The following is a 25,385-nucleotide window of genomic DNA, read 5'->3' on the forward strand; positions in this document are numbered from 1 at the left end:
CTTTATATACAGTATGTATGTCATATATTAGCCCTGCCAAGCTGTACTGACAATGTGTTCTTTTGAATGAAACCTGCCTAGAGCACATACAAACAGCTAGCAAGAATTATCTCACAAACACACACCTCCTCATGAACAGGTGGTATTCATTGAGTTGACATGAGTGATGTACAACAAGCTCTTCCAGTGAAGAGACTGTGCTAACTCTGACTTCAGACACTTGCACACCTCAGTAAAAAAGAAGTGTTTAGGATACAAAAATGTTCTTGCATGAGGCCCGATGGGTGTTAATGTAATATTGAGTGTTTAGAGTTAAAGTGGCCCTCCAGTGATTTCATTGTGCACTAGCAACAGACTTAAAAAAGGTATCCTGCCCCTTTTAGTCAAGCTCCAAAAATGCTGGATCCTACATTTCCCATAATGCTCAAATAAGGTTGTTCTCGACAAAGCTTCTCTAGAGGTACAGAAGACATCATACCAAAAGTGTGCCATAACATAAGATAACCATTACACGCTGCTTCACTGGTTTGACATACACTGTCTGTCTGTGGGCAGTGTGAGTGGTCTAATGAATTTATATTTGCTTTTCTAACATTAGATAGTAACACAGCTAACAGACACATTTAGCCTTACTCAAATTAGTGGTAGTATCGGTATAAACAGTTACCTATTTTGTATACTTTGTTTATAAATAATTCAAATTCAGAATATGTTTTTTAAAAACTTTATTTTGTAAGTGGACTGTTGGTGGTACCATAGAACATAATGGTATATGGTTATGTTTATTTTCTTGGCCTGTAGCTCTGAAACGTCCAGATCTACCATAAAATCAACATCCCATGGAGGCAGAACTAGTGCTGCCTATAAGCAGAGCATATACAAATAAAGTCCCCTATAAGTCCAAACTGTGAAGGGGTTATGAGATAAAAATGTAGCTCTATGGCAGGACAACAATCTTCTTCTCCAGCTTCTGCTGAGGGAAGATGAACCTCCTCATTACATCATCGATCTCCTCCAGAGCCAGCTGGGCATGGAGCACGGCAACATCATCCGGGTCTGAGCGCACCACCCACTTTAGAGCTCGGTACAGGTCCGACAAAACATCACTGAGAACCTGAAGAAGTGGTGGGACAAAGAGGGAGGATACATTGTTGAACATTGTTGACTGGTCTGTAGACTGGAATGGATAATTGCAATGGACAGTTTTTTTTTTTTTGGGGGGGGGGGGGGTTTAGGAAAAAGAACAATGAGCCTATCTACCTGTTTTATGGACCAGTCAGACAACAAAAAGAGAGTTGTATCGGACCAACAGTAAGGTACTCTGTCTGCCTGAGGTCTAACATTTGAGCCCCGGTCTGCCCCCCTTTATTTTTTTTCTCATTTCACTCTATCATTAGCCACGTACAGCTGGTGCTTCCCCTCCAGCTGCTCCAGTAATGACAGGACCTGGCCTGGGAACAGCAGCTGGACAGCTGACTGTAGTAATGGCAGTGGCTCAGGAGCCACATCACACTAGAGGCTGCAGCCAGCAGCTCACACAGAGGAGTGTTTCCACTGGGCTAGCTAGAGGAAGAATGAACTGATTTCAGTTCTCTACGCTACTGGTAGGTTTTTTTGGGACTGGGTCTAAAGATGAGACTGTATTCATTAGGTTTTGTTCCTGTTATTCTTATCATTCATCTATTAAAATCACTGATGATTTAGCCTGTTCTGCTATGAATACATAAACTGGCAGAGTTACAGCCATGTTGTACCCTCAAACCTTCACAGGGATTAGTGAAATCAGTTAATCCAGTCAGAGATCTTGCCTCGCTGCTTCCATTTTAGGAGGCTAAAGAACTGTGATGTGATCAGCCAGGACCCTGTGCTGGACTATCTAAGAACAACACTTCAGCAGAGACGGCAACAGTAACCACACACTGAAGCAGGAATGTGAAGCAGTGAGAAAGAGAGTCAAACATGGTGTTTGGAGCGAGCCTCCATCCTGTGCTCGTGAGAAGCTACGTTTGCTCTATTACCCCAGTGATGACCAAAGGGAAACTGGGACTAGATTACAGGACCAGTCAGGCTCTCAATAACACGCCACATTACTGAGCCGGCTTAAAGCCCAAGATGATCAGGACAAACTAGAGTCCTTCTGCCTCCAATATTCTACAGTTTATATTAAAACACTTCCAATTCATACTCTTCTTTTAGTTGTTCATACTGACTGAGGTGACATTCTTAAACAATGGCGAGAAGATCTTTACTGACCACTCTGACCTTTTGGCCCTGTGTCTTTGTTTATACAATGGCAGTGAACACACAGGAGAGTAAAGCTAACCAACATGTATCTACACACATGCTCCAATCTTTCAGTCCTATAACTCAGCAGTCCCCAACCACCTGGCCGCGGACCGGTAATAAATAATATTATTTCCATTTTATTGATTATCATAGTCTGAAAGATGTTTTATTTTGAAAAATGACCGGATTCTCTCGCAATTACATCCGCCTGTGCCTCTTGACACATGTCAAGATGCTTGTCTCAGTCACGTGATACGTTACCTCAAATTAAGCCCACAAGCTAGCGAAAATGAGGGATTTTCTGCAAGTGACAGCAATCAAAACAAAATTACGGAGTAGACTGGACATAAGGAACACACTTCGGGTGTCATTGTCTCCCATTACCCCCAGATAGGACCGTCTCGTTGCAGAGAAACAAGCTAAGGGCTCCCCCTGATTCAGCGTTATGGTGAATTGTATTTTTTATGCACTTTATATTTGTTTTCATGCCGGTCGTATCATTTTATTTCGTTGTGTTTATCCGCCACACATTGAAGGCCGGTCCGTGAAAATATTGTCTTAAATGAAACCGGTCCATGGCGCAAAAAAGGTTGGGGACCGCTGCTATAACTGACCAAAGGTCACAGTATGTTTAGCAGGTTTTAAAAAAAAAAGAAAAAAAAGGCAGTTCATCGGCGGAGGCCTAGAGGAGTATACTATTGATAAATACATCAGTAAAAGGCTGAATATATAGTAAGAAAAAGCAGGTGGATCTTCAGTCCTCCTAGTACAGCTGTTCCTTTTTGCCAAGTACAGGACATACATTTTATTTTGAGAGAATGTCAATAACAAAAAATAATGCAATAGTCTTCCCACTGAAAGAGAATAGAGCGGCGTGTCCAGCGGCATTATCAGCCCTACGGAACAGACTTCTGACGGACTTGTGTTGACCAAATATATGGACCCATAATCTAGTAAACTTAATTTAATAACTGTTCATTTAAAGTAAATTTGCTGTCTGTGTGGTATAGAGTTAGACCTGCAGCAGCGTTGTAACTAAGCTTGAAAAATAATATTTCTAAAAACTTCCACAACATTTGTCTGTTTGAGTTTATGGAGGAAGATTTTAGAGGAAGTTCTTAAGTATCAAGCACGACGAGTATCAAAGAGTAGTGCAATTGTATTATCTGTAACCAAGCAACCAATGTACTTCCTGTTTACACCGGCATGCGCATGCCCAGTGTATGTGAATATGTGATATTCGTTTTCAGGGGAGCAAGTCTGGACGCAGATCATTTTGAAAACGATGATGAAACGCATGTGTGGACGGAGATCGGTTTTGTTTTAAAGCGGGCTAATGTGGACATGGCCACAGGCACAATGACTTGTTCACTGTGTATATTCTATGCATGTCTGCTTGTGGAAATACAGTGTATGGTTTGATGTTAAATGGGTAGTGCACAAGAGTGTATCATGCATACTCAGTTGTGAGCGTAAATGTGTGTGTGTCTTTGTACCTGGGTGGTTTTGTCGCTAAGGCCTCGGAGCAGCAGGGTGATAACATGGATAGCAGCTCTCCTCACCTCCGCCTCCCTCTCAGTCTTTATCAGAGCAGTCAGACAGGAGCTGAGCTACACACGCACACGCACACACACACACACACACAGTTATCTATAGTGGTATCAACATGAAGACATAGGCAAAAAGCTGAAATACAGTTAGTGATCATGTCTAGGTAAGAAATACAGCACAATCTGGAGCTGTGCTGTGTTCGACGTGGCACTCTGAATCAGCTGAAAGCCTCCACCCCCTGAGCTGTGCTGTGTTCGACGTGGCACTCTGAATCAGCTGAAAGCCTCCACCCCCTGAGGTCAGAACCAAGTAAATTGGATCGATTGATGTATTGGACAAACATCCAAACCAACATGGGACACACAAACACACACAGGGTAAACAAGTGGACAGGTTCATGGATAAGCATTTGTGCTACTTATTCATGCCAGCGGTCTACAGTGAACACACACACGGCAGCATCCTTATTAGAGCGCCCGACCACTGTAGCAGACAGAATGCCCGTGTGTGAACGTGAGCAGAGTTTCTGTCAACTCAGACCCTGATTCAAGTGAGTAGGCGTGTATGTGAGTTTGTGCACACATACACGCACGTTCACAAACGCACACTAATTGTCTTTTGGTAACAAACATATTACTTCCCCAGACAGAGTTTGATTAGATTAGATGCAATTTCATGAAAAGGGTCCATGTTAGAAAAAATGATTCCTTGTAGCAACAAAAAAGCTGAAGTCTCTTTAGCCTGACTTACTCATTTCTTCTTACCCTAAAACCTGCACCACACATCACCTGCTTCTTTGTGACTCTTGACCTCAGAATGACTTCACTCTGACTTCTTGGACAATCAGCTGGATTGTATAGAACTGCTATTGCATTTTACTTTTCGTTGAGTTTATGCATTTCAACAAGAAGGGATGCATTCTGACTCAGTTGTGTTGTCTTTTAACTTCCTGTCTACACCGGAAGTGCTGATGTATCGTGTATGTAGGTGCAGATCAACTACTTGTGATCAACCTGCGCCTGCATTAAATCAAACATTGGACCCGGTTTAAAATATAATGTACAGAGTGAAGAGCTGCAAGAATAGAGCCCTGGGGACCCAACAAAAGAAAGGAGCACAAGAGGAGGAGGCATCTCCCAGCAGGACAGATAAGAGATGAACCAATCCAGAGTCACATCACTGATGTGGACACAGCTTTTCAAACAGCTGGTTAGGTCAAAGACTGAGCTGAAGTTAAGGAGAATGATAATGGCGTACAGGCCTGCATCTACCACAGGCAGTGAGTCATTGGAGACATGACCAGAGCAAAATCCATATTACATTTTTTTCAAAAATATGACTGTTTTTCATAAAAGAAACAAATTCTGTGAGGGCAAAGATTTGTAAAAAAAGAAAAAAGGAAACTTAGACATGGGTCAAGCGAATTTCCTCTGTTATGTTGAAAAACGTAATGAAGTTCTACACATTTCTCTGGGAGGATTCACTGGCTGACTTAAATCTTTATTTCGCTATATAACAAAAGCAAAGAATATTTTGATCAGCCTCTTGAATACATCGACACATGACGCTTTTTTGAGATCGGATAGCTATATAACCGGCCCAAGATGCAAAAAGTGACTAAATGTAAATTGGCTGTTACTCATTTGGTCACTGGGTAATTTTACAAATTGTGTTGATTTGTATTTGTTCCTAACATGTATCCCATCTTTCAGTGATTTTGTTTATTGGTACTAGGTATTATACAAGAAAACCCCAATGAATCGGACGATGCAAGGTAGTGGCACCTCGCCCGGAATAGGGAAACCGGGGCACCCTCCTGGAGCCAGATCCGGTAGGGGAGCTCGCCGGCGAGCGTCTGGTGGCCGGGCCTTGGCACATGGGGCCCGGCCGGGCCCAGCCCAAAAAAGCTACATCGTGCCGCCACCCTGTGGGCCCACCACCCGCAGGGATAGGCATTGGGGTCGGGTGCAATGTGAGCTGGGCTGCAGGCTGGGGCGGGAACCTGGGCGTGCTGACCCCCGGCATCACAGACTAGCTCTAGGGACATGGAATGTCACCTCTCTGGCGGGGCAGGAACTGGAGCTGGTGCGGGAGGTGGAACGCTACCAACTAGATATAGTTGGGCTCACCTCCACGCATAGCATCGGTTCTGGAACCAAACTCCTGGAGAGGGGCTGGACTTTTTCCTTTTCCGGAGTTGCCCAGGGTGAGAGGCGCCGGGCGGGTGTGGGGATACTCACTCCTGAGCTGCCGGACAGACCCGGTAAACCCAAACGTGTAGTGAGAGTGAACTGGGAACGTCTGGCTGAGGATCCTGTCCGCAAGGTCTTCAACTCCCACCTCTGGAATAATTTCTCGTGCATCCCGGGGGAGGCTGGGTACATGGAATCCGAGTGGGCCATGTTCAGATCCTCCATTGTAGAAGCTGCTGCTAGGAGTTGTGGTCGGAAGGCGATCGGTGCCTGTCGTGTCGGCAATCCAAGAACCCGCTGGTGGACACCAGCGGTGAAGGAGGCCGTCAAGCTGAAGGAGGAGGCCTTTTGGGCTCGGTTGGCTGAGGGGTCTCCTGAATCAGCAGGCAGGTACTGGTTGGCCAGAAGGGCTGCAGCTGCGGCGGTTGCTGAGGCAAAAACCCGGGTGTGGGAGGAGTTCGGCGAGGCCATGGAGAAGGACTTTCGAATGGCCTCAAGGAAGTTCTGGCAAACCGTGAGACGACTCAGAAAGGGGAAACAGGGCTTTTCTCAGGCTGTGCTCAGCAGGGGGGGAGAACTGCAGACCCGGACTGGGGATATTGTCGAGCGGTGGAAAGAACACTTTGAGGAACTCCTGAACCCGACCAACACGTCCTCTGTGGAAGAGGCAGAGTCTGAAGACTCAGGGGAAGACTCGTCCATATGCCTGGCGGAGGTCGTTGAGGTAGTTAAAAAGCTCTTCAGTGGCAAAGCGCCAGGAGTGGATGAGATTCGACCGGAGATGCTAAAGGCTCTGGACATTGTTGGGCTGTCTTGGTTGACACGTCTCTTCACTGTCGCGTTGAAGTCGGGTACAGTGCCTGTGGAGTGGCAGATCGGGGTGGTGGTTCCCATTTTCAAAAAGGGGGACCGGAGAGTGTGCTCCAATTATATGGGTATCACACTGCTCAGCCTCCCCGGGAAAGTTTACTCCAGGGTGCTGGAAAGGAGGCTCCGTCCGATTGTCGAACCTCGGATTCAGGAGGAGCAATGCGGATTCCGTCCTGGACGTGGAACAGCGGACCAACTCTTTACCCTTGCAGGTCTGTTGGAGGGTGCATGGGAGTTTGCTCATCCAGTCTACATGTGTTTTGTGGACTTGGAGAAGGCCTTCGACCGTGTCCCTCGGGGAGTCCTGTGGGGGGTACTGCGGGAATATGGGGTACCTGGTTCGTTACTATGAGCCATTCGGACCTTGTATGACCGAAGTGAGAGCTGTGTCCGGATACTCCCCGGTTTGGGGACCTCAGAATCACATCCCTGCTTTTTGCAGATGATGTGGTTCTGTTGGCTTCTTCAGAACGAGTGTGAAGCGGTCGGGATGAGAGTCAGTACCTCCAAGTCTGAGGCCATGGTTCTCTTCCGGAAAACAGTGGATTGCACCCTCTGGGTTGGGAGTGAGTCACTGCCCCAAGCGAGGGAGTTCAAGTATCTCGGGATCTTATTCACGAGTGAGGGTAAAAATGGAGCGGGAGATGGACAGGCGGTTCGGTGCAGCGTCAGCAGTGATGCGGGGCGTTGTACCGGACCGTTTTGGTGAAGAAGGAGCTGAGCCGAAAGGCAAAGCTCTCGATTTACCAGTCCATCTACGTTCCAACCCTCACCTATGGTCATGAGCTTTGGGTAGGAAAGTCATGAGCTTTGGGTAGTAAAGTCATGAGCTTTGGGTAGGAAAGGACAGAGCAGGCTGTTCTTCCTGAGGAGGCTGAGGTCCTTCAATGTGTGCAATAAACTGCTCAAGGCATTCTACCAGTCTGTGGTAGCCAGCGCCCTCTTCTTCGCTGTAGCATGCTGGGGCGATGGCATCAGGACTGGAGATGCCAACAAACTTAATAAGCTGGTGAGGAAAGCCAGCTCTGTGGTGGGTCTGGAGCTGGACAGTCTGGAGTCAGTGGGTGAGAGGAGGATGAAGGCCAAACTCGGAGCCATCCTGGACAATCCCTCTCATCCTCTCCATGAGGAACTGTGGCAGCTGGGCAGCTCTTTCAGCCATCGGCTGATTCTGCCAAAGAGCAGGACGGAGCGCTTCAGACGCTCATTTGTGCCCACTGCCATCAGACTGTATAACAACAGCGGAGACCACAGTCTGTCAACATGCTGACCAGGCGCCATATTTGACGTGTCCTGGTGTATGATTTTGATGGACAGGTGTTTTCAAGAATGTGCTGCATCCATCTTTTTACTCGGGATGTAATAAAATATGAATACACTTTACTGTTGTGATATTATGTTTTGTTATCTTGCATCGATTGTATCAGTAATGATTTTCAATAATTGTTGATATGCCAAGATTTGCGGCAGACAGTGAATCAGATTGCACAAAACTATTCTGCTATGATGTTGGATGCTTCAGGGACTGTGATAAATGCAAATCCCACTGTATGCATAATGTTGCTGTTGCATGCCTAAATGAACCAGTCAATTTGTAGTTTACATCCATAATTGTCAAAATTGTTATCACTTCAATATTTCTTCCCATTAGACATTTGTTGTCATAATTGGCATATCAATTCTTGAGTTGTGGCCAAATATGTGTTTCTCTGAGGTCATGGAGACCTTCGACCAACAAATCTAATAAGTTCGTCCTTGAGACCAGGTGGCAGTTTTTGTTACATTTTTTAAGAAATTCCCTCCAGGCAGTGCCAAGGTATTCTGTTAACGAGAATGAAGGAAAGCTCATACCATAATGCCTCCAACCACGGCATTTGCTGGCGCTGAGGCAATACATGACCAATCATATGATAACCCTTATCGTATTGCCAGATTCTTGCCAATTTACAGCCATACTTCATACCATGTACTGAAGCAAAAACCCAGTTTCTCCAAGATGATCATCGAGGTTTCATGTCAGTGTGCTCCCTCTCACCTCGTGAGCCAGCGTTCCCAGGGCATAGTCCAGTCTCTGACAGAGCTCCCCCAGGTTGGACAGACTGCTGGCCCGGACACTTTGGTCTGGGTCCTTGGTTCCTTGCAGGAAGACACCGATGAGAGGACGGCCGAGGTGGGCCGCCAGTTCCCCTGGAGAAGGAGGACAGTGGAAGAAGACCAGGCGGACAGGTTAGTTCCCCAGTTGTACATCTAAGATGCATTCCCAGTAATTAAATATGGACATTATTCAGAAGGTTAAATAAAGATAACACACTGGCTCTCTAGATGACAGCAGCCTGCATCTTTTATGGAATCTAACGCCAACGCTGTTCGGTAAGCAAATATTTGCTCAGCTAGTTTCTCTGAAAAACTTAAAATCTAGAGGTCAGACTAAAATCCGTGTCTAAAGGTGCATCCTAAAACTGATAGTAAAAAGTCAGTTTATGACGGACCTCTCAGAGCGTCGGGTTTCTCAGTAAATGTTCCTTGTTGATGGTCTTGTTTACTTATGTCTGTCATAAAGAGCCATCAGTATTACATTTAGGCTGTTGCAAATCTTATCAGCCAGAGAAAACAGCCAGCTGACTGGCTAGTAGTAGTAAGGCCCGCCTGGCCCATGTGTGTGTTCCTACGTTTGTTTGAACCAGAAACGCGAACACACACACCCTGTTCTGTTCAGCTTGTCCCAGATTACGCTTTTAGAATGCTAAGCACCTCTTCAGAATGATTCAAACCCACAACACACACAGAGCAAGACACACACAGAAACACCAGCTCAGCTATTCTCCCTTCATTTACATGTCTCAATAGACCTGATGAGAGCGAATCGCTGTGTATAAGTTATAGTGAATCAGCAGGAATATCAGCAAGCATTAGCATTAACACAAGCGCACACCGAAGCAACACTCCCACAGATGCTCCCAAATGTCCTAAACTGTGTGTGTGTATATATAATGCAGCCGCCAGTCCTAATCATCAGACACAGACCTCATACATATATACATATATATATCCCCTAATAAACTTTATGTCTCATCATTCGGTGCAGAGTTCTTCTGTTTGGGAACATTTTTCTGCCCATCATTGCACACTGTGGCCTTTCAAAGGACTCTGCAAAGGCTTCTCTACCACACTAACAGGCAAGTCCATTAAGAAAAGCTTCTTATTTACAAATGACAGACTCTCAAAAGGCAAACTGGCGACAAACACAGAGGCTCTCTGGATGTCTGCGCAGTAAAATGATGGTCTATCCAATCTCTCAGCCAAGATATAAACGCCCCGATTGTCCAAGCGAAGTGGTACGATGGCAATCTGGCAGATAAAACCAGAGCTGGGATAAAAAAAACAAACAAACAGGGTTTTCAATAAGGGAAAGGTTCTGATACACTGGGTCCCTTTCCGAGAAGAGATCTGCATGGGAAACAAGTCTGTACTGTGGCTTTTGTGGCGTGGGGGTTGTATGCTGATAGCTGTCCACTGCAGACAAATAATAATAATGTAAACAAATATGGACACGCATATGTTATCATTAGAGGTGTGAATCACTCTCATGCTGGACACAAACGCATTACTTGAAGTTTGACGAGATACATTCTTGTGTAATATGTGATTCCATTATTCTCTTGTGATCTTGTGACACTGCAGGACTCTAGCTATGGATAGTGGACTTGTTTTAAGTCACTGCATCTGCAGACAAAACAATACCACCGCTAAATTTCAACCTGCATGCACGTTTTTCAGCCCTATATTGTTTAAACAGAGCAGCTGATATTGATAACAACAGCAACAAGTTATTGAGCTGCTGAGTGCCTTCTCTCTGCTCACTCACATGGAGTGTGATCTGAGGAGAGAAGTAAGTGCAACAGTAGAGTTTGCAGTTTGGTGCAGAGTTGATGAGGCTGAACCAAAATAGTAAATGTGATGGCTGAAAGACAGTAAAAACCTCAGTAGAGCAGAGGGGAACTGCAGAGTTGATGGGGTCAGAGGTGATGGTTCTCAGTGCTTTTGTTCCTACAAAGCACACCTTTGAAATAACCTGAAGTCATTTGGATCCATTGTTAACATAAAAATATTAATTAATGAAGCGTTACTACAATGCAGACTGTAAAGAGAAGCAAAGTGGGAGTAGTAATTTCAATAATAATTTCTAAATAACAGTAATTTATAATAATGACATAACTGACACTTGCGAACACAGAATGGGAGAGTGGATGTTTTCACGCACCCATTTTTCGATTTATAACTTTTTTTAATTTAAATATAAGCTACATTTTTTTATATAAATAAAAGCTAAGACTGTAAACAGTTCAGAACTTTATTCATAACATTAACATTGAACCTTCTATTCCCCTTTGTCACATTTATTGAAAAAGATAGATGCAACATGTTTTTACCTAAACAAATATTCTGCTTAAATCCATATTTGTTGGCATTTAACCTTTCAAAAACAACATTTCCACTGCAATCAAAAACAGTTTACTCTCCTGCACCCACCTGTTCTAATAAGCTTATAGCTAATAAACTAAGATATTTATTATCATCATTAACAAATACCTTAACTTTGTTAAACTCATCAATAGTGGTTATTTGCATAAAAAATAATTTCAAATAATAAGAAATAAACGATTGTATTTTTATTGATAAAGTCTTGGCATTGCCAGTTTTAATGATGTATTATAAGCTGCTTAAAGCCAGTGTTAGGAAGTTAAAGAGGATATAATTCTCTCTCTAGTATTTGAACACACCATGATAGTTATAAATGGTCCAATACTAATTTTTACTGTGTGGAGATTGAACGCACACCATGATGTAACTAAATGGACCGACCCACGAACAGCGTGTCTCGCAAGACTCATTTTCACGGGGAAACAATGTAGGAATCAGGACCCCATAGATATTGTAGCTCCTACAATTTTTACTGTTATGAAACGTTGACTTACAGTACCAGTCAAAAGTTTGGACACCAAAACTTTGAACCTTCTCATTCAATGGTTTTTCTTTATTTTAATTTTTTTTCTACATTGTAGATTAATATTGAAGACATCCAAACTATGAAGGAACACATATGGAATTATGTGGTAAACAAACAAATGCTCAACAAACCAGAATATGTTTTATATTTTAGATTCTTCAAAGTAGTTGAATGAGAAGGTGTGTCCAAACTTTTGACTGGTGTAAATGTAGTTATGGCAAAACCATTTATACCTGACATCCCTATTTCAAACACTGGCTTAAACAGCGGCAGGCAGAGCGTATAAACATAGAAAGATAAATACCAAAATAGGCCTTATCAAACCAAAAGAAAAAATGAAAGACCTAAAGTAGGCCAATTGTAAAACGTTATTATACATATATTGTAATTATAACACCCTCTAAGCTCTCTAAAGCTATGTTATCAACACATGAATGCATGCCTTCTTAGGGGTCATGATACAGACATCAAGTCAAATAAATATTTTGTCGGACAAACATGAGTGTGAAGAAACAGACAAAGCTCACCCATAGCCCTGCTCGCCCTCATTAGGACTTCTCCCACTTTGAGGCGGGATTCCAGGGAACGCTCCTTGTTGGATGTAGGGAGGGAGGGACCATGTTGGAAGTCCTTTAGCAGCCTTTCCAGAATCCTCTCGGGGTATGAATCAGCTAATGCAGCCAGACCTTAAGACAATTCATACTCAGACCATCTGCTTTCAAGAGTTACTGACAACTTCTTCAGCTTTACAGTAAATAGTATTGGCGTGATAGGTTAGAAATAAAATGTTTTAATTATAAGCTTGCATCTGGCCAAGCTGCATCATTATATTACCTTGAATGGCTGATAGGTAGATGAATGAGTCTTCATGCTCTAGGTTTTCTAAGAAGAGCTGGAAAAGAAATACCATCAGCAGGAAAAATAAATAAATCACAACCTAGACTGGTCTATAGTTTTATACGTTTCTGTTTCACCTCACTGGAAACATTCTGCCAATCTGTATGAGAAACACCAAACATGTCACCAATATGGATCTTTCCAGGAGAACCAAAGAGGATGAATATTAGTACAGCACTGAATACATTCAATACAAAACAACCAAATATCAAAGGGAATATTTACAACCCATCCCCAGGCACTTTGAGGGGTCCTGGGGGAATGAAAAACAAGGAGTTTCTTAGCCAAGCTGGATTGAATGTGCCAGAGTCTTGATAAAGCAAGGAGGGAGGATAGAACATATGAAAGGCAACCTGTACAATGCTGGAAAACTCAAATCAACCATGACACAAAAGGAGAAAAGAAATCAATAAAGTGGGTTACTGCTATAACAGTAGGGATTTGAAGGTTATCTAAGGTGCACCCAGGAGGGGGTGGGGGCACAGCTCCTGATTACAGAGAATACTAAATTAGTTTTTATCCTTTCTTGCCCATACCACCTTAACAAGGCCCTAGAGCGCACAATGGTACCCTCTGGCTCACCAAGTGAAGAGGTTTAACCGCCTCATCTATTATACATGTTGTCTCATAATGTCCCAGGAGACACAGATAATACCACTACCTACACGCTCCTGATGCACGATGTGCATGCAACAATAGCACCATGTCTAATGGGTGGCTAAGGCAACACAGTTTCTGTTTCAACCGATGCGAGATCCAGTATGGCTACATGATGAGGCCATTGTGGAAGCATGTTGACCCATCTCAGAAATATGAAGTCGATACGTATCGCCAGAAGTCAGCAAGTGTTCAGCCAAAAAACAGTCTTGCATTAAAAAAAAAACACAAGGGATTGCATCAACACATGGGTTAGCTAGCGATAGGAGCTAAGCGACAGGGGTTAAGCTAGGCCCTAAGGCTATTCCACTATCCTTGCTGCTTCACATACTCATTAGATAATGGAATTCAGTCCTGCACAGCTGTTTCTAATGGATGCAGTGCTATCGTTAGTCTGAAGACGGCCTTAAAGTGCGCTCACATTCGCCTTCCTTTAAGCAAATTCAGCCCCCAAAAAAGGATGTGATGCCGCAGTTAGAATGTGGGTAAGTCTGAAGTGCCCATCTGCTGGAGCTAGTAAAGAAGCTTTAAATGTATCTTTTATTTCATCAGTCATTTGTTACTCAGGTGCACCATAAAGGAGGTAACCTTACAATATAATGATAGTTCCTTACAATTAACAGCAATCAAATTCATTATAAATGTATTATGTGCATTGCTACAAAATTCTCTTCCTGATACTCAGAAGATGAATAACACACCACAATGGCATTGATGTGGTACAAAAAAAAAGGCCAAACCTTGCATTGCTGGGAATCTACACAACATTGGCATATTTTAATACTTGTTTAACTTACACATTTCTTGGGATTTATTACTTATTATGAGCAGAGATGGGAAGAAAGAAATATCAAGAATATCATCTGAAAGTCATATTTGGGTAAACTACCCCATTACATTTATTTTACTTTACCATTTAAAAAAGTACATATAACTTCTCAGAAAAATGATCATTCAACTTGTAACAATATTTCAGAGCATCATAACTGACTAAATGCTAAAACAAGAATAAAAAAATACTTAACCAAGCAACCCACCATGAGGACTTTTTCCTGGGCCTGGACAACCTCCGGGTTTTCTTTCTGCACCATCTGGGTCAGGACCCTCAGGGCGAACGCTCTGGTTGGCACATCCGGGTCACAGGCCTCATGCAGCAAATCAAACAAGGGCTTGGTAGGAAGATGAAGGTTACTGGCGCCAGAGGTCCTTCCTCCACCTTTTGGACTTACTCCTGCTGCAGACATTCCAGAGGAAGCTGGATGTCTGTCATGGCTGTTGCTGGGTGAATTACTATTTGGTAGGGGTGAATGAGGACTAGTCTGTAAATTGGTAGCTTCAGTTTGCATATTCTGCTTTTTCCTCAAAGGCCCCCTGTTGTTCTTGACTGTTGTTTCAGGGTTCCTGGAGGGTGGAGCGACAGTGGTGAAGTTTTCAGGCCGGTAGGCACCATGCGTGGCAATGACAGCTCTGAGGTCGGATGCCAGCTCCTGGATGACCACCTCAGAGTGCTTCTGAGACAGCGACTCCAGTGGTGGGAGTAGTCTCGACATAGAAGAGTAGTCCTCTTTACTAAGCTGTAACATAAAAAGGGGAAAGGTTGTTTGTGAGAGAGGTTGTTTGGGAGAGATGTTTGGGAGAGATGAATGTATTCTGGCACATGCCACAATACATTCATCCACATCTGAAAAAAAGATTGTATTAAGTGCAGTGGACTTTGAGACGATCTTTGCCCCCGGCCGACCAACCAGCCAGACCTGCCAGACCAAACGCCTCCAAACTGCCCCAGGGAGGAGAGACGACATGGAATAGAGTGTAATGTTTTTAAGAGTGGGTCCCAAATCTCAAAGCATGCCAATATCAAGAGGATACAATCGCTCAATACTTGATATTTTCCAGTTTGAATGCATCCCAAGGGGACTGAAATATTTAGGAATTAGGCTGTGTTCGGATATCGAAAACATCATGTCTATTAATATGGTCTAAGACAAATAGAAATGGATCAATTATGGGGAACAATTAATATCATTAAGATGGTGGTGGCTTAAAAATGTAATTACATATAACCATCTAATTGATGATTTTTTTTGGAATGACAAAAAGCCTTGTTTCAGTATGAAAAAAACTTTGCCTCAAGAGTTAGTGGGGGATTGGCTATTCCATATATCGAATTATATAACATAGCATATGAAATTAATAAAATAGTACAGCACTGGGCAAATTATTAATCTCAACCTGCCTTTAAGTTAAGTGCTGATTGTATTATTTTTTTTATTGTCTGTGAAATCTAATTTTGTATATGTAAATGAATAACAATGTAAATCACAATGTTTGTATTTTGTGCACACACGAGGGCACACATGTCCACAAGCACACTCACTTGTGATGGCTGCAGATGCTTTTAACGTTACTCCAGTGATTGATACGGTGTCAAGAATTATGTAATTTAATTGTAAATTACACTGCATTGTTCCATCACATGTACAGAACATCTTTTTTCAAAGCTTTTCTCGAAATTAAGTTATTTAAGACATCCAATGGTGAGGCATCTAAAAATAGTTTCAGATATGTTTTTTTTAAATCTGAAATGGAATGTTTGTTGGTCCTACAATAAAAGCCAGCCAGGCAGCCAACTTCCTGTGAGCTTAACTCCCCATCACCCCTACCAGAAATGAAGGAATTAGGCTATCTATGTGTGGCAGCATGACTCAACGTGGCCTGCTTCCATTACTTAAAAACTCCCAGAAGAACACAGACCGATTTGAAACCGCAATAAGTTGGAGAAGTAGATATACAAACCCAGGAGAATGATCTAACACCTGACGGAGACACTCACGTTTCATCATAAGAGTGTCATTAGTCATCTAGTTGGCGTTGCCGAGACGGAGTTCAGGGGTGAACCAGGGAGTAGTGTGGGTGAAAGATAAAGTTCTGGTTTTGATAGGGGCAAGCTAATCAAGGCAGGAGGATAGTGTGTTATCGTAGAGGTTGACCAGGTCTGTGGGGGAGGGGCTAAGAGAGGGGAGATTTTTTCAGTGAGACAGGGATGAAGGGCAGACGGACTTCATATTATGGAGAGTGATTACACTGCATTCAGCGGCATTGTTCCATCACATGTACAGAACATTGGCCAGCATCCCGTTAATTAGGAGTCAACCCTTTGCATGCACAGTGCATTCTCCTATCACATCTGTCTATCACTGTCTGAGCCAAAGAATTACATGATTTTATGCGAGTTTTGATTATATTACTGGTGTGAAGATATTTCTATGATTCAAACAAAGTACTAAATGCAATGTTTTGATTAATCTTTTTCCATTGATTCTGTATTGTACAAGATAAAAAAATGTTCATTACTGAGTTGTCCACTTTGAACCTATAGTTTGCACACAGCCCACGCTGGTGGTTCAAAGTTCCTTTCCCCAATAGTTAACTTGCTAGGTAGCTTAATCACCACATGGCATAGTTCACATTGTATGTACCTGACAAATGAATGGATTTATTTGACAAATGAATGGATTGTGTCTGCTAATGATATGGTCAAATATTAGTTTTTATCAGAACATGAAATGGGAAATAAAGCCCAATCATATAACCCTTATTTTTCCATTTTATCCTTTTAATTTCCCAAGGAGAGTTTCCAACATAACTGTTCTTGCAATTTTGAAACCTTAGTGCAGTCAGCATAGACGGGCCACAAAAGGAAAAAAATACACTGAACACTGGGATTACTGGACGCCATAAATGGTAGCTCCCCTGAACTACTACAGTTACTGCTACATTTCTGTTATAAATTGTTGTCTTTGTTACTGGAGCATGAAGGGCATATGACAGAGAAACACTCATCAGAGAAGGAAGCTTGGCGATTGGACAACGTGCAGGAAATCATTACATCAGTGACGCTTGGTGCTCAAACATAGTCAAAGTTGACAGACTACATTTCCTTGATTTTAAATTTTCATGATAGGATGCCAGGGATGTTATCTGCCCAGATAATTCACTGATGTTTCTGTTGCTGCTGTTTCGCTACAATTTACCGGCATGCACTACTGTTTTGGTCTGGTCATGTTTTTTTTACTAAGCTACAACGGCATTTCATTGTGCAACCCTGTGTTGAAGTATGAAAACGGATGATCCTTGAATCTTTGAATATTAATTTGACGCATGGTTTGGATCCTCGTCTCGCTGCAGTGAGGTATAAGCAGTTTTGGGCAGAAGCTGTGTTACTAGTTGAGCTTCATTTCTCAGTAACTTGGTATTAAACCAATGCTGTTTTTTCTGAATCAAATAACTTTCCAGTAGCTTCTCTCTTTTATTGTCAAGTAGTGAGGCAGCATCCACACAAGCTACATATCCCTAAGTGTTCACTGGAGCTCCTGACTACACTCTGAAATAAAACTTCTAAGGATCATTAAGTGACCCCACCGCCATACACGGATGGACGGGTATGTGTAGACGACAGAAGCGCTTCCATATGACGATATACTTATCAGGTATCAGTCCTTTGACTATGCCTACGATGTCTCTGCTGCAGTGAATACAGACACACAAGCTTGTGTTTCCTCGATGGAAGAGGGTGAGGAAGGAGAGGAATTGATCCATAGGGAGTGAACTTACAGCCACAATTTTCTATTATATTAGTATGTATATATTTATATTAAATGTTTACTGTGTACAGTACACCTTCAGTGTGGTGAAGCTTCATTAAATATAGAGAAGCGGGTGGCTCACTACAGCTTTTCCAACAATTGAGTGTAAGTAAACCGAGTACAGCCTGACTGTTGACCAGTCAGAGTGAATTTCACTTTGAATTACCTCAAAAACATATCCATAAGTCTTACAAGGTTCACATATAGAAATGTTTTGTAAAAAGTGAACATCAGCTTTAAAACAGTTCTCCATTTTCTATAATGCATAGTATATACAGTACATACAGTGGGTACGGAAAGTATTCAGACCCCTTTAAATTTTTCATCCTTTGTTTCATTGCAGCCATTTGCTAAAATCGAAAAAGTTCATTTTTTTTTCTCATTAATGTACACTCAGCAACCCATCTTGACAGAAAAAAACAGAAATGTAGAACTTTTTGCAAATTTATAAAAAAAAAAACTGAAATATCACATGGTCATAAGTATTCAGACCCTTTGCTGTGACACTCATATTTAACTCACAAAGAGTGAAAAATTTAAAGGGGTCTGAATACTTTCCGTACCCACTGTATATCAGAGGGTAGATGTAGTTCAAGAAGTGACATGTTGATGTGTGGGGTTTTCAGCTGTGAGTACCTCAGGTCCAGACAGCAGAGTAGCCACAACGCCCATCCCCATGCGCAGCGTCTCGCTCTCCACTGGGTTCCCAAGATTTGGACCAGGGGCCTGATCCAGACCCACACAGGCCCTCTGAATCAGGGACATCAAGAAGTCCACCACCTGGAGAAAAGACAAACAGAATCATGGACACACAAAATAGACAGATTTAATGGGCCTCAAAAATGTTCAATATTAAAGTTAAACCTTAAGGTGGAGATGTAAAAAGGACTAATAATCAAATATAGTCCCTAAAAATACAGTGGAATTGTATCGGAAGTATCAACATGGTTTTTTCAAAGCTTTTCTCGAAATTAAGTTATTTAAGACATCCAATGGTGAGGCATCTAAAAATAGTTTATCAGATTTGTTTTTTAAATCTGAAATGGAATGTTTGTTGGTCCTACAATAAAAGCCAGCCAGGCAGCCAACTTCCTGTGAGCTTAACTCCCCATCACCCCTACCAGAAATGAAGGAATTAGGCTATTTATGTGTGGCAGCATGACTCAACGTGGCCTGCTTCCATTACTTAAAAACTCCCAGAAGAACACAGACCGATTTGAAACCGCAATAAGTTGGAGAAGTAGATATACAAACCCAGGAGAATGATCTAACACCTGACGGAGACACTCACGTTTCATCATAAGAGTGTCATTAGTCATCTAGTTGGCGTTGCCGAGACGGAGTTCAGGGGTGAACCAGGGAGTAGTGTGGGTGAAAGATAAAGTTCTGGTTTTGATAGGGGCAAGCTAATCAAGGCAGGAGGATAGTGTGTTATCGTAGAGGTTGACCAGGTCTGTGGGGGAGGGGCTAAGAGAGGGGTTGAGGGTGGAGATTTTTTCAGTGAGACAGGCTGACAGGGATGAAGGGCAGACTGACTTCATATTATGGAGAGTGATGGAGCGCGTAGGTTTGGGTCCTGGAACATGTCAACATACACCTATTCATGCACACATTCATACACTGATGACTGATACAAGGTGCCACAGCATATATATCTAGGTCCTAGGTCTAGGGGTGTGGGAAAAAAAATGATTCTTTGATGCATCGCGATTCTCACTTGAACGGTTATGACTCAATGCAGGAAACTCAATAATCGGAAATTTTAAGCTCAATTCTCAACATTATGATGGCCTGTAACAATTTTGGGACACTGGGCTGTCCATTCCTTACGGCTGCCCCTAAATGCAACAGAGGTAATACATGTGCATCTTGTTTACATTCTAAACTAGGCTAAATACTAGCGGAGGTTTGGTGAGAGAGCTGAATGCTCATTGCCCATAACAGGAGGATTTGTTGTTTGTGTTTATGATTATTTGTGAATAAGGGCAGCTTGTTATGTCCCATGTCTTTGAACATGCTAAAGTCTGTGTTTTTACTACAAGGATTTAATTTCTATTCCAGTTGGTTCTCTTTGCATGCTGGGAAATGCAACCATCCAGTTCACACATCTCTTTTATTTGTTACTTATATTGAAAGATATTGGAAGTAAATGTATCTGTTTTTAACTTATGAATCATTACAAATATGAAGTGTTTGAAAAATACCAGATTGTGACAGTGAGAAAAAAATAAATAATTGAATCCAAAAATGTTGATGCATCAAAATTTATCGATAATTGTTTTATAATTGAATCGCATTCCTCTGAATTGGAATCGAATCGTTAAGTGCCTAGAGATTCACACTCCAACTAGGTATTGCTTTTAGCTGTGGCTCTCAGAGTAGGTTGGTATTAAAGGAGTAAATGGTTAGTTGTAACCCAATTGGGATGATCTGAGTTGCAGATCCCCAAAACTCAACGACTTTGTGATTTGAACCCAACTACAGCTAGTTACAGTTAATGCAAAAACACAATTTAGCATTTCTGTTCCTCCTTCTGCATATCTCTCCACTGACCTGTGAGGTTTTTCTCAGCAGCACAGTATGCTGCAGACAATCAACCATCAAAGCCAACACCTGGAGCAAAGCGAGTCTCTGGCCTCGCCTCGTAGATGGAGCCAGCAGCCTCTGCTCCACCTCCACAAGTGTCATAGCTGACAGGTCCAACTCCGGTTCCTCTTCATTGTCTTCATCTGCTGTATCTGCCCAGCTGGCCATCTCCTGCATGAGAAATAAGTAAAATGAGTAGGTAAAATGATGGACTGTTGACTGAGGTTTCCTTCAACACCAAGTGAAAAAACAAATACCTGAAGCACTGTACAATAGAATACAATCTACACATGCTAAGACCTCAAAATGGCCACAGATGTGAACGGACTTCCCTTCCACAGTCTTAGGAAAACTAAATACAATGGGATATATATCACACCGGATTAAATCATGTTTTATAGGTGTGTGTGTGTGTGTGTGTGTGTGTGTGTGTGTGTGTGTGTGTGTGTGTGTGTGTGTGTGTGTGTGTGTGTGTGTGTGTGTGCGCGCCTTACCTGCAGCAGGTCAAGGAAGAAGTCTCCAGGCAGGTCACAGTCTTTGAGTTCAGCCAACAGTTGCATCAGACAGTCCAGCCTCCACTGCTCTCCGGACAGCTTCTCATACAGAGCATCGTCCTCCTCACTGGGAGACAACAAGAGAGAGGTGGGGGCTGACACCGAGAAATGAAGAGAGGCAGGTGATACGAACAGTCATCATTTCTTTGAAGGTGGAGTGTGATAAATGGTCTCTTTTTCCTTTTGCTGATTGGTCCAAAACATCTTGAAAAGAACCGTCCCATTCTGCATCATGTTTTTTTGTCCTGCTTGTCCTATCTTAGGGTTGAGGACAACATGTCCACCATGTGTTTCTGTGCGTCATTCACCTGCATCTCGCCCTGGAGCTGAGTCTGGCTCCTCCGTCACTGCCCGGGGTGAAGTGGAAATCTGCTGCCACCTCGTTCTTCTGTACCTGTAGAGCTGAAAGCTGCCTCAGTGCTGACAGGGCTGCAGACGTCTCAGCGTGGCTCAGGTACCACAGCAAGATCTCCTGACAGGGGGCGCTGTGGAGCACATCCACAGAGTAGTACTTTAGAGCAGATTCACTACGATTCATGTGTACTTTACATTTCTGTGGACTATTTTCCACATAACACATTTAAATGACTTTCTGGCAGGCAGCCTTTTGGCTAGAGGCTAAAAAGACCTACGCAATGTAGGTCACCAATCATGGTGTTTTTGTACGTTTTTTTTTTGCATTATCATGACATGAGATAATGAAGTTTCAAGCCAGGACTGATTTGTCTCCGACATGGAGAGACTTTAAAAGATAAGAACGGCTCTATTTTTCTTTAATTGGCAACAAACCCAAAACAACATTGTGTTAGTTTTTCTCTCAATACTTTAAATACCCTGCCTTGTCTGTGGAACTCGCAAGCCAATTGATTCTCATTGAAAACTAAGGGCACTTTCACACCCGTCTCATTAGGTCTGCACTTTCAGACTTTACATTTTACCCAAGACAAAAACAGGTGTGAAAACTCCCTGAAACACGTTCCTGACCAAAAAGCCGAACCCTGGTCCGACAAAAAGAGGTGCTCTTGTTCTGGATCAAACATTTATTCAATTTATACAATGAATGTTTATTGGACATCTGATCCAACGACTTTAAAGGGACCCTATTATGCGTTTCCACTTTTCCCCCTCTTCTTAAGTGTGTTTTTTTTAAAAAAAATATATATATATATTTTTATTTTTTTTTGTACATGTAAAAGGTCCGTAGAGTATAAAACCTGAAGTCCAAGCCTGAAAAGGAGTTACCCTCCCCCTCAGAATCACTGCTCCTGAGCCGCCTGAAACGACTCCATTGAATTCTCTCCTTCACTTCTTTATGTAACTTTATGACCTCATGAAGTTACGGAAATAATTTGCATAAACCTCCGCTAGTTTGGCCCACGCTCAAACAAAGCTACAGAGAGACGGCGCTGGAGCTCCGGAGGAAGAGTTTGTTTAGCTGCCCTCATGCTCTGAGAAAGGAAATGTTCTTTGTTTGAACCCCCAAAGGAAGAGGACTTGAAGAATAAGTGGCTAAACTTCATTTTTTAATGCATTTTACCGAGGACAACTTTCAAAACTGGACACAGTTCACGGCTGGATTTTCGAAACGCTTACTGCTGAAAGATGATGGCGGTTCAGGATCACAACCTGTAAGTAGATTTATTATTTGTGGACGATTAATGTTTAACGCAATAAAGGTAGCTAACATTACTAGCTGGGGTTCAAATGTTAACACAGTGCTCAGCTATAGCCTCGGCTAACGTTGGCAGCTAACGTTATTGTGTTCTAATGGTTCTGCTAATCAGCTTTAGCTCCACTGCTAACACTGTGTAGAATATGAGGACTTAATATGTCCATCGTGAATAGTGTTCAAGTGAGGAGGTAGGTTTGTGATTACAAGCTGTAATGTTTCTGCCACTATCCACTTTGGTTTGACTAACTTTGTAGCTATTTTCGTGACTGTTACCCCACTGTTTCTGCTCTGAGCCACTGGGCTCCTTTCATTAAACTGCCAACAATAGGTCAACTAGACACATCCCAGCATAAGATGAACAATGTAAATTTTACTCATAGCTAAACAGCCGGGGCGTATTTGTGTCATAAAATAATTTTGTGAGTCTTTGTGCTTACATACATATTTGTTGTCTGCTGATGTTTGACATGACTGTTTAGCTTGATAGATGTTGACTGTTTTCATCTGATGCAAATTAGTTTGAATGAATAAGTTTGTCTCTGTCTTTTAGAGTACATCACAGAGGGACCCGGTACCGAGAACAGACCATCCACAAACAGTCTCAGAGGGCACACAGACTTCTCAAAGGATGGTATCTGTTGGCACTCAGCTGTCGGGGGGGTACTCTAAGGGATACTCACCTGAGAAGCTAAGGTATGTTATACATTTAATGTGCATAATGTGTTTCATTTTTAGATATAGTACTTGCTAACATTGTAGACTTGTGAAATACTCTTATGGGGACTATGGGGAATACAGAGCACTACAGTTTCAAGAAAACTCCAAAATTTCATATTTCGGGCTGACATTCTTGTAAACCTTTGACTTTGCATTCTTTTATTGTAGGTTTATTGTAGGTTGTGACTTTTCACTGTGAGGACCAATCGCCTATCGCAACAGAGCAGGCTAGCTGACCAATCAGGGCAGACTTTGATTTCCGGAGGAGCAAGCGCTACAACGGAGCGTTTCAGAGAAAGGGTGAGAAGAGGTGCTGCAGGACAGCAAGGATGAGGAAAAACAAGGCGGATTATGAGCATTAACGCATGTAAACATGTTGTAACTGTAACTCGAGATAAAAATATGCACCTGAAAAAGAGCATAATAGGCCCTGTTTAAAGTCACACTTTTCAATTATTTTCTGAGATAATAAAAAACATAGTATAATAGAGAATGGAAGCGCCGCAGCTCTGTGTATTTGATGACAAGACGTTATTGTGTCCTGTACAGTTCTTAAGTGTGTTTGCATTAATTGCAATTTGAAACAAAACTATCTGGATTCAATGATACACATTGTAAAAAAACAACGCAAGTCTTGGTTCAGACCTTGGTTCAGACTTCCTGGTGCGAAAATGGCTTTCATTTCTATCTTGATATTTTATTTTTAATAAAGATCAGTTGTTTTCTTAAATAACTGGCCACTGTAGTTTTGTGGCTCATTGATGTGTTTTTAATAGCTTTTGTAGTCATAATTAAAGAATCAGTTGACTGCACTAAGACATTCACTGTGATGAATTACATAACTTATAAAAATAAAATAAGAACTGTTATGCTGCTCATTCTGTACACATGACATCTATTGCATTCTGTCCATCCTGGGAGAAGGATCCCTCCTCTGTCGTTCTCCCATAGGTTTCTTCCTTTTTTCTCCCTGTTAAAGGGTTTTTTAGGGGAGTTTTTCCTGTGCCGATGTGAGGGAAGGACAGAGGATGTCGCATGTGCACAGATTGTAAAGCCCTCTGAGGCAAATTTGTAATTTGTGATTCTGGGCTATACAAAATAAACTGAATTGAATAACTCAACAACCCCTCTCTGTAGTACAAAAAGAATGTACAGATTCTAAATGTAGAGTAAATAGTTTCTCTTCCAGCTGGAAAGGCATGTGTGCGTTTGACTGACTTCAGCTGGCAGGATGAGTCAAAACAGTTGCGCTGTAGCCTACATGCCACGGGTGGACAGCGTGTTGTTAGAGGTATTGAACAGTAAGCACAGCAGCAACATCTAACTGGACCCAAGTGACATTTGAAGGTATGTTAACTAGGATGGGTTGAATGCAGAGGCTAAATGTCACTGTGTTCTGTGCTATGAACAATGTGTGACGATAAAAGCAGATCTACATTTACTTGAAATGGGTTAAACCACGGTACAGAGTAACCAGCTAATATAAAACAGAGAAAACATTACCGTAGGTGGGAGACATTCTGCTTGGTGAAACAGAAGAGTGTGAAGATGACAGGAAGAACTTGTTCTAGAGCTTCTAGAAGAGAAGCAGACGGACTGTTTCCAACCACCCAGATCTGACGGCAGCAAGAGACACGATAGCAAAGACAATGTGAGAGAGGCATAATAAGGATTACATGCAGCTGTTACTACATACACTATAATAAATAAGGCCATCTACATCCATAAGAGCATCATTATTCAGCAGAT

The 25,385-nt window shown here is 42.3% G+C and overlaps 1 protein-coding gene across 4 annotated transcripts in view; it reads right to left on the minus strand.

Annotated features, from left to right (window-relative positions):
• Nucleotides 1-742: 742 nt before the first annotated feature.
• The window catches only part of tango6 (transport and golgi organization 6 homolog (Drosophila)), a 31,637-nt gene continuing 6,994 nt past the window's right edge, over nt 743-25,385 (minus strand). For all 4 annotated transcript variants that reach the window (XM_054620618.1, XM_054620620.1, XM_054620619.1 and 1 more), the window contains 11 exons: nt 25,140-25,252; nt 21,556-21,732; nt 21,188-21,314; nt 20,661-20,864; nt 18,744-18,887; nt 14,499-15,035; nt 12,742-12,799; nt 12,435-12,593; nt 8,935-9,086; nt 3,783-3,896; nt 743-1,114 (listed from right to left, as the gene is read on the minus strand). In XM_054620618.1, coding sequence (XP_054476593.1) covers nt 938-1,114; nt 3,783-3,896; nt 8,935-9,086; nt 12,435-12,593; nt 12,742-12,799; nt 14,499-15,035; nt 18,744-18,887; nt 20,661-20,864; nt 21,188-21,314; nt 21,556-21,732; nt 25,140-25,252 — 1,962 coding nt within the window. In that variant the 3' untranslated portion in view covers nt 743-937. The remainder of the gene's footprint in view (nt 1,115-3,782; nt 3,897-8,934; nt 9,087-12,434; nt 12,594-12,741; nt 12,800-14,498; nt 15,036-18,743; nt 18,888-20,660; nt 20,865-21,187; nt 21,315-21,555; nt 21,733-25,139; nt 25,253-25,385) is intronic.

The sequence above is a fragment of the Anoplopoma fimbria genome, chromosome 19, assembly GCF_027596085.1.
Source record: "Anoplopoma fimbria isolate UVic2021 breed Golden Eagle Sablefish chromosome 19, Afim_UVic_2022, whole genome shotgun sequence".
In the NCBI taxonomy this organism is placed as follows: Eukaryota; Metazoa; Chordata; class Actinopteri; order Perciformes; family Anoplopomatidae; genus Anoplopoma; species Anoplopoma fimbria.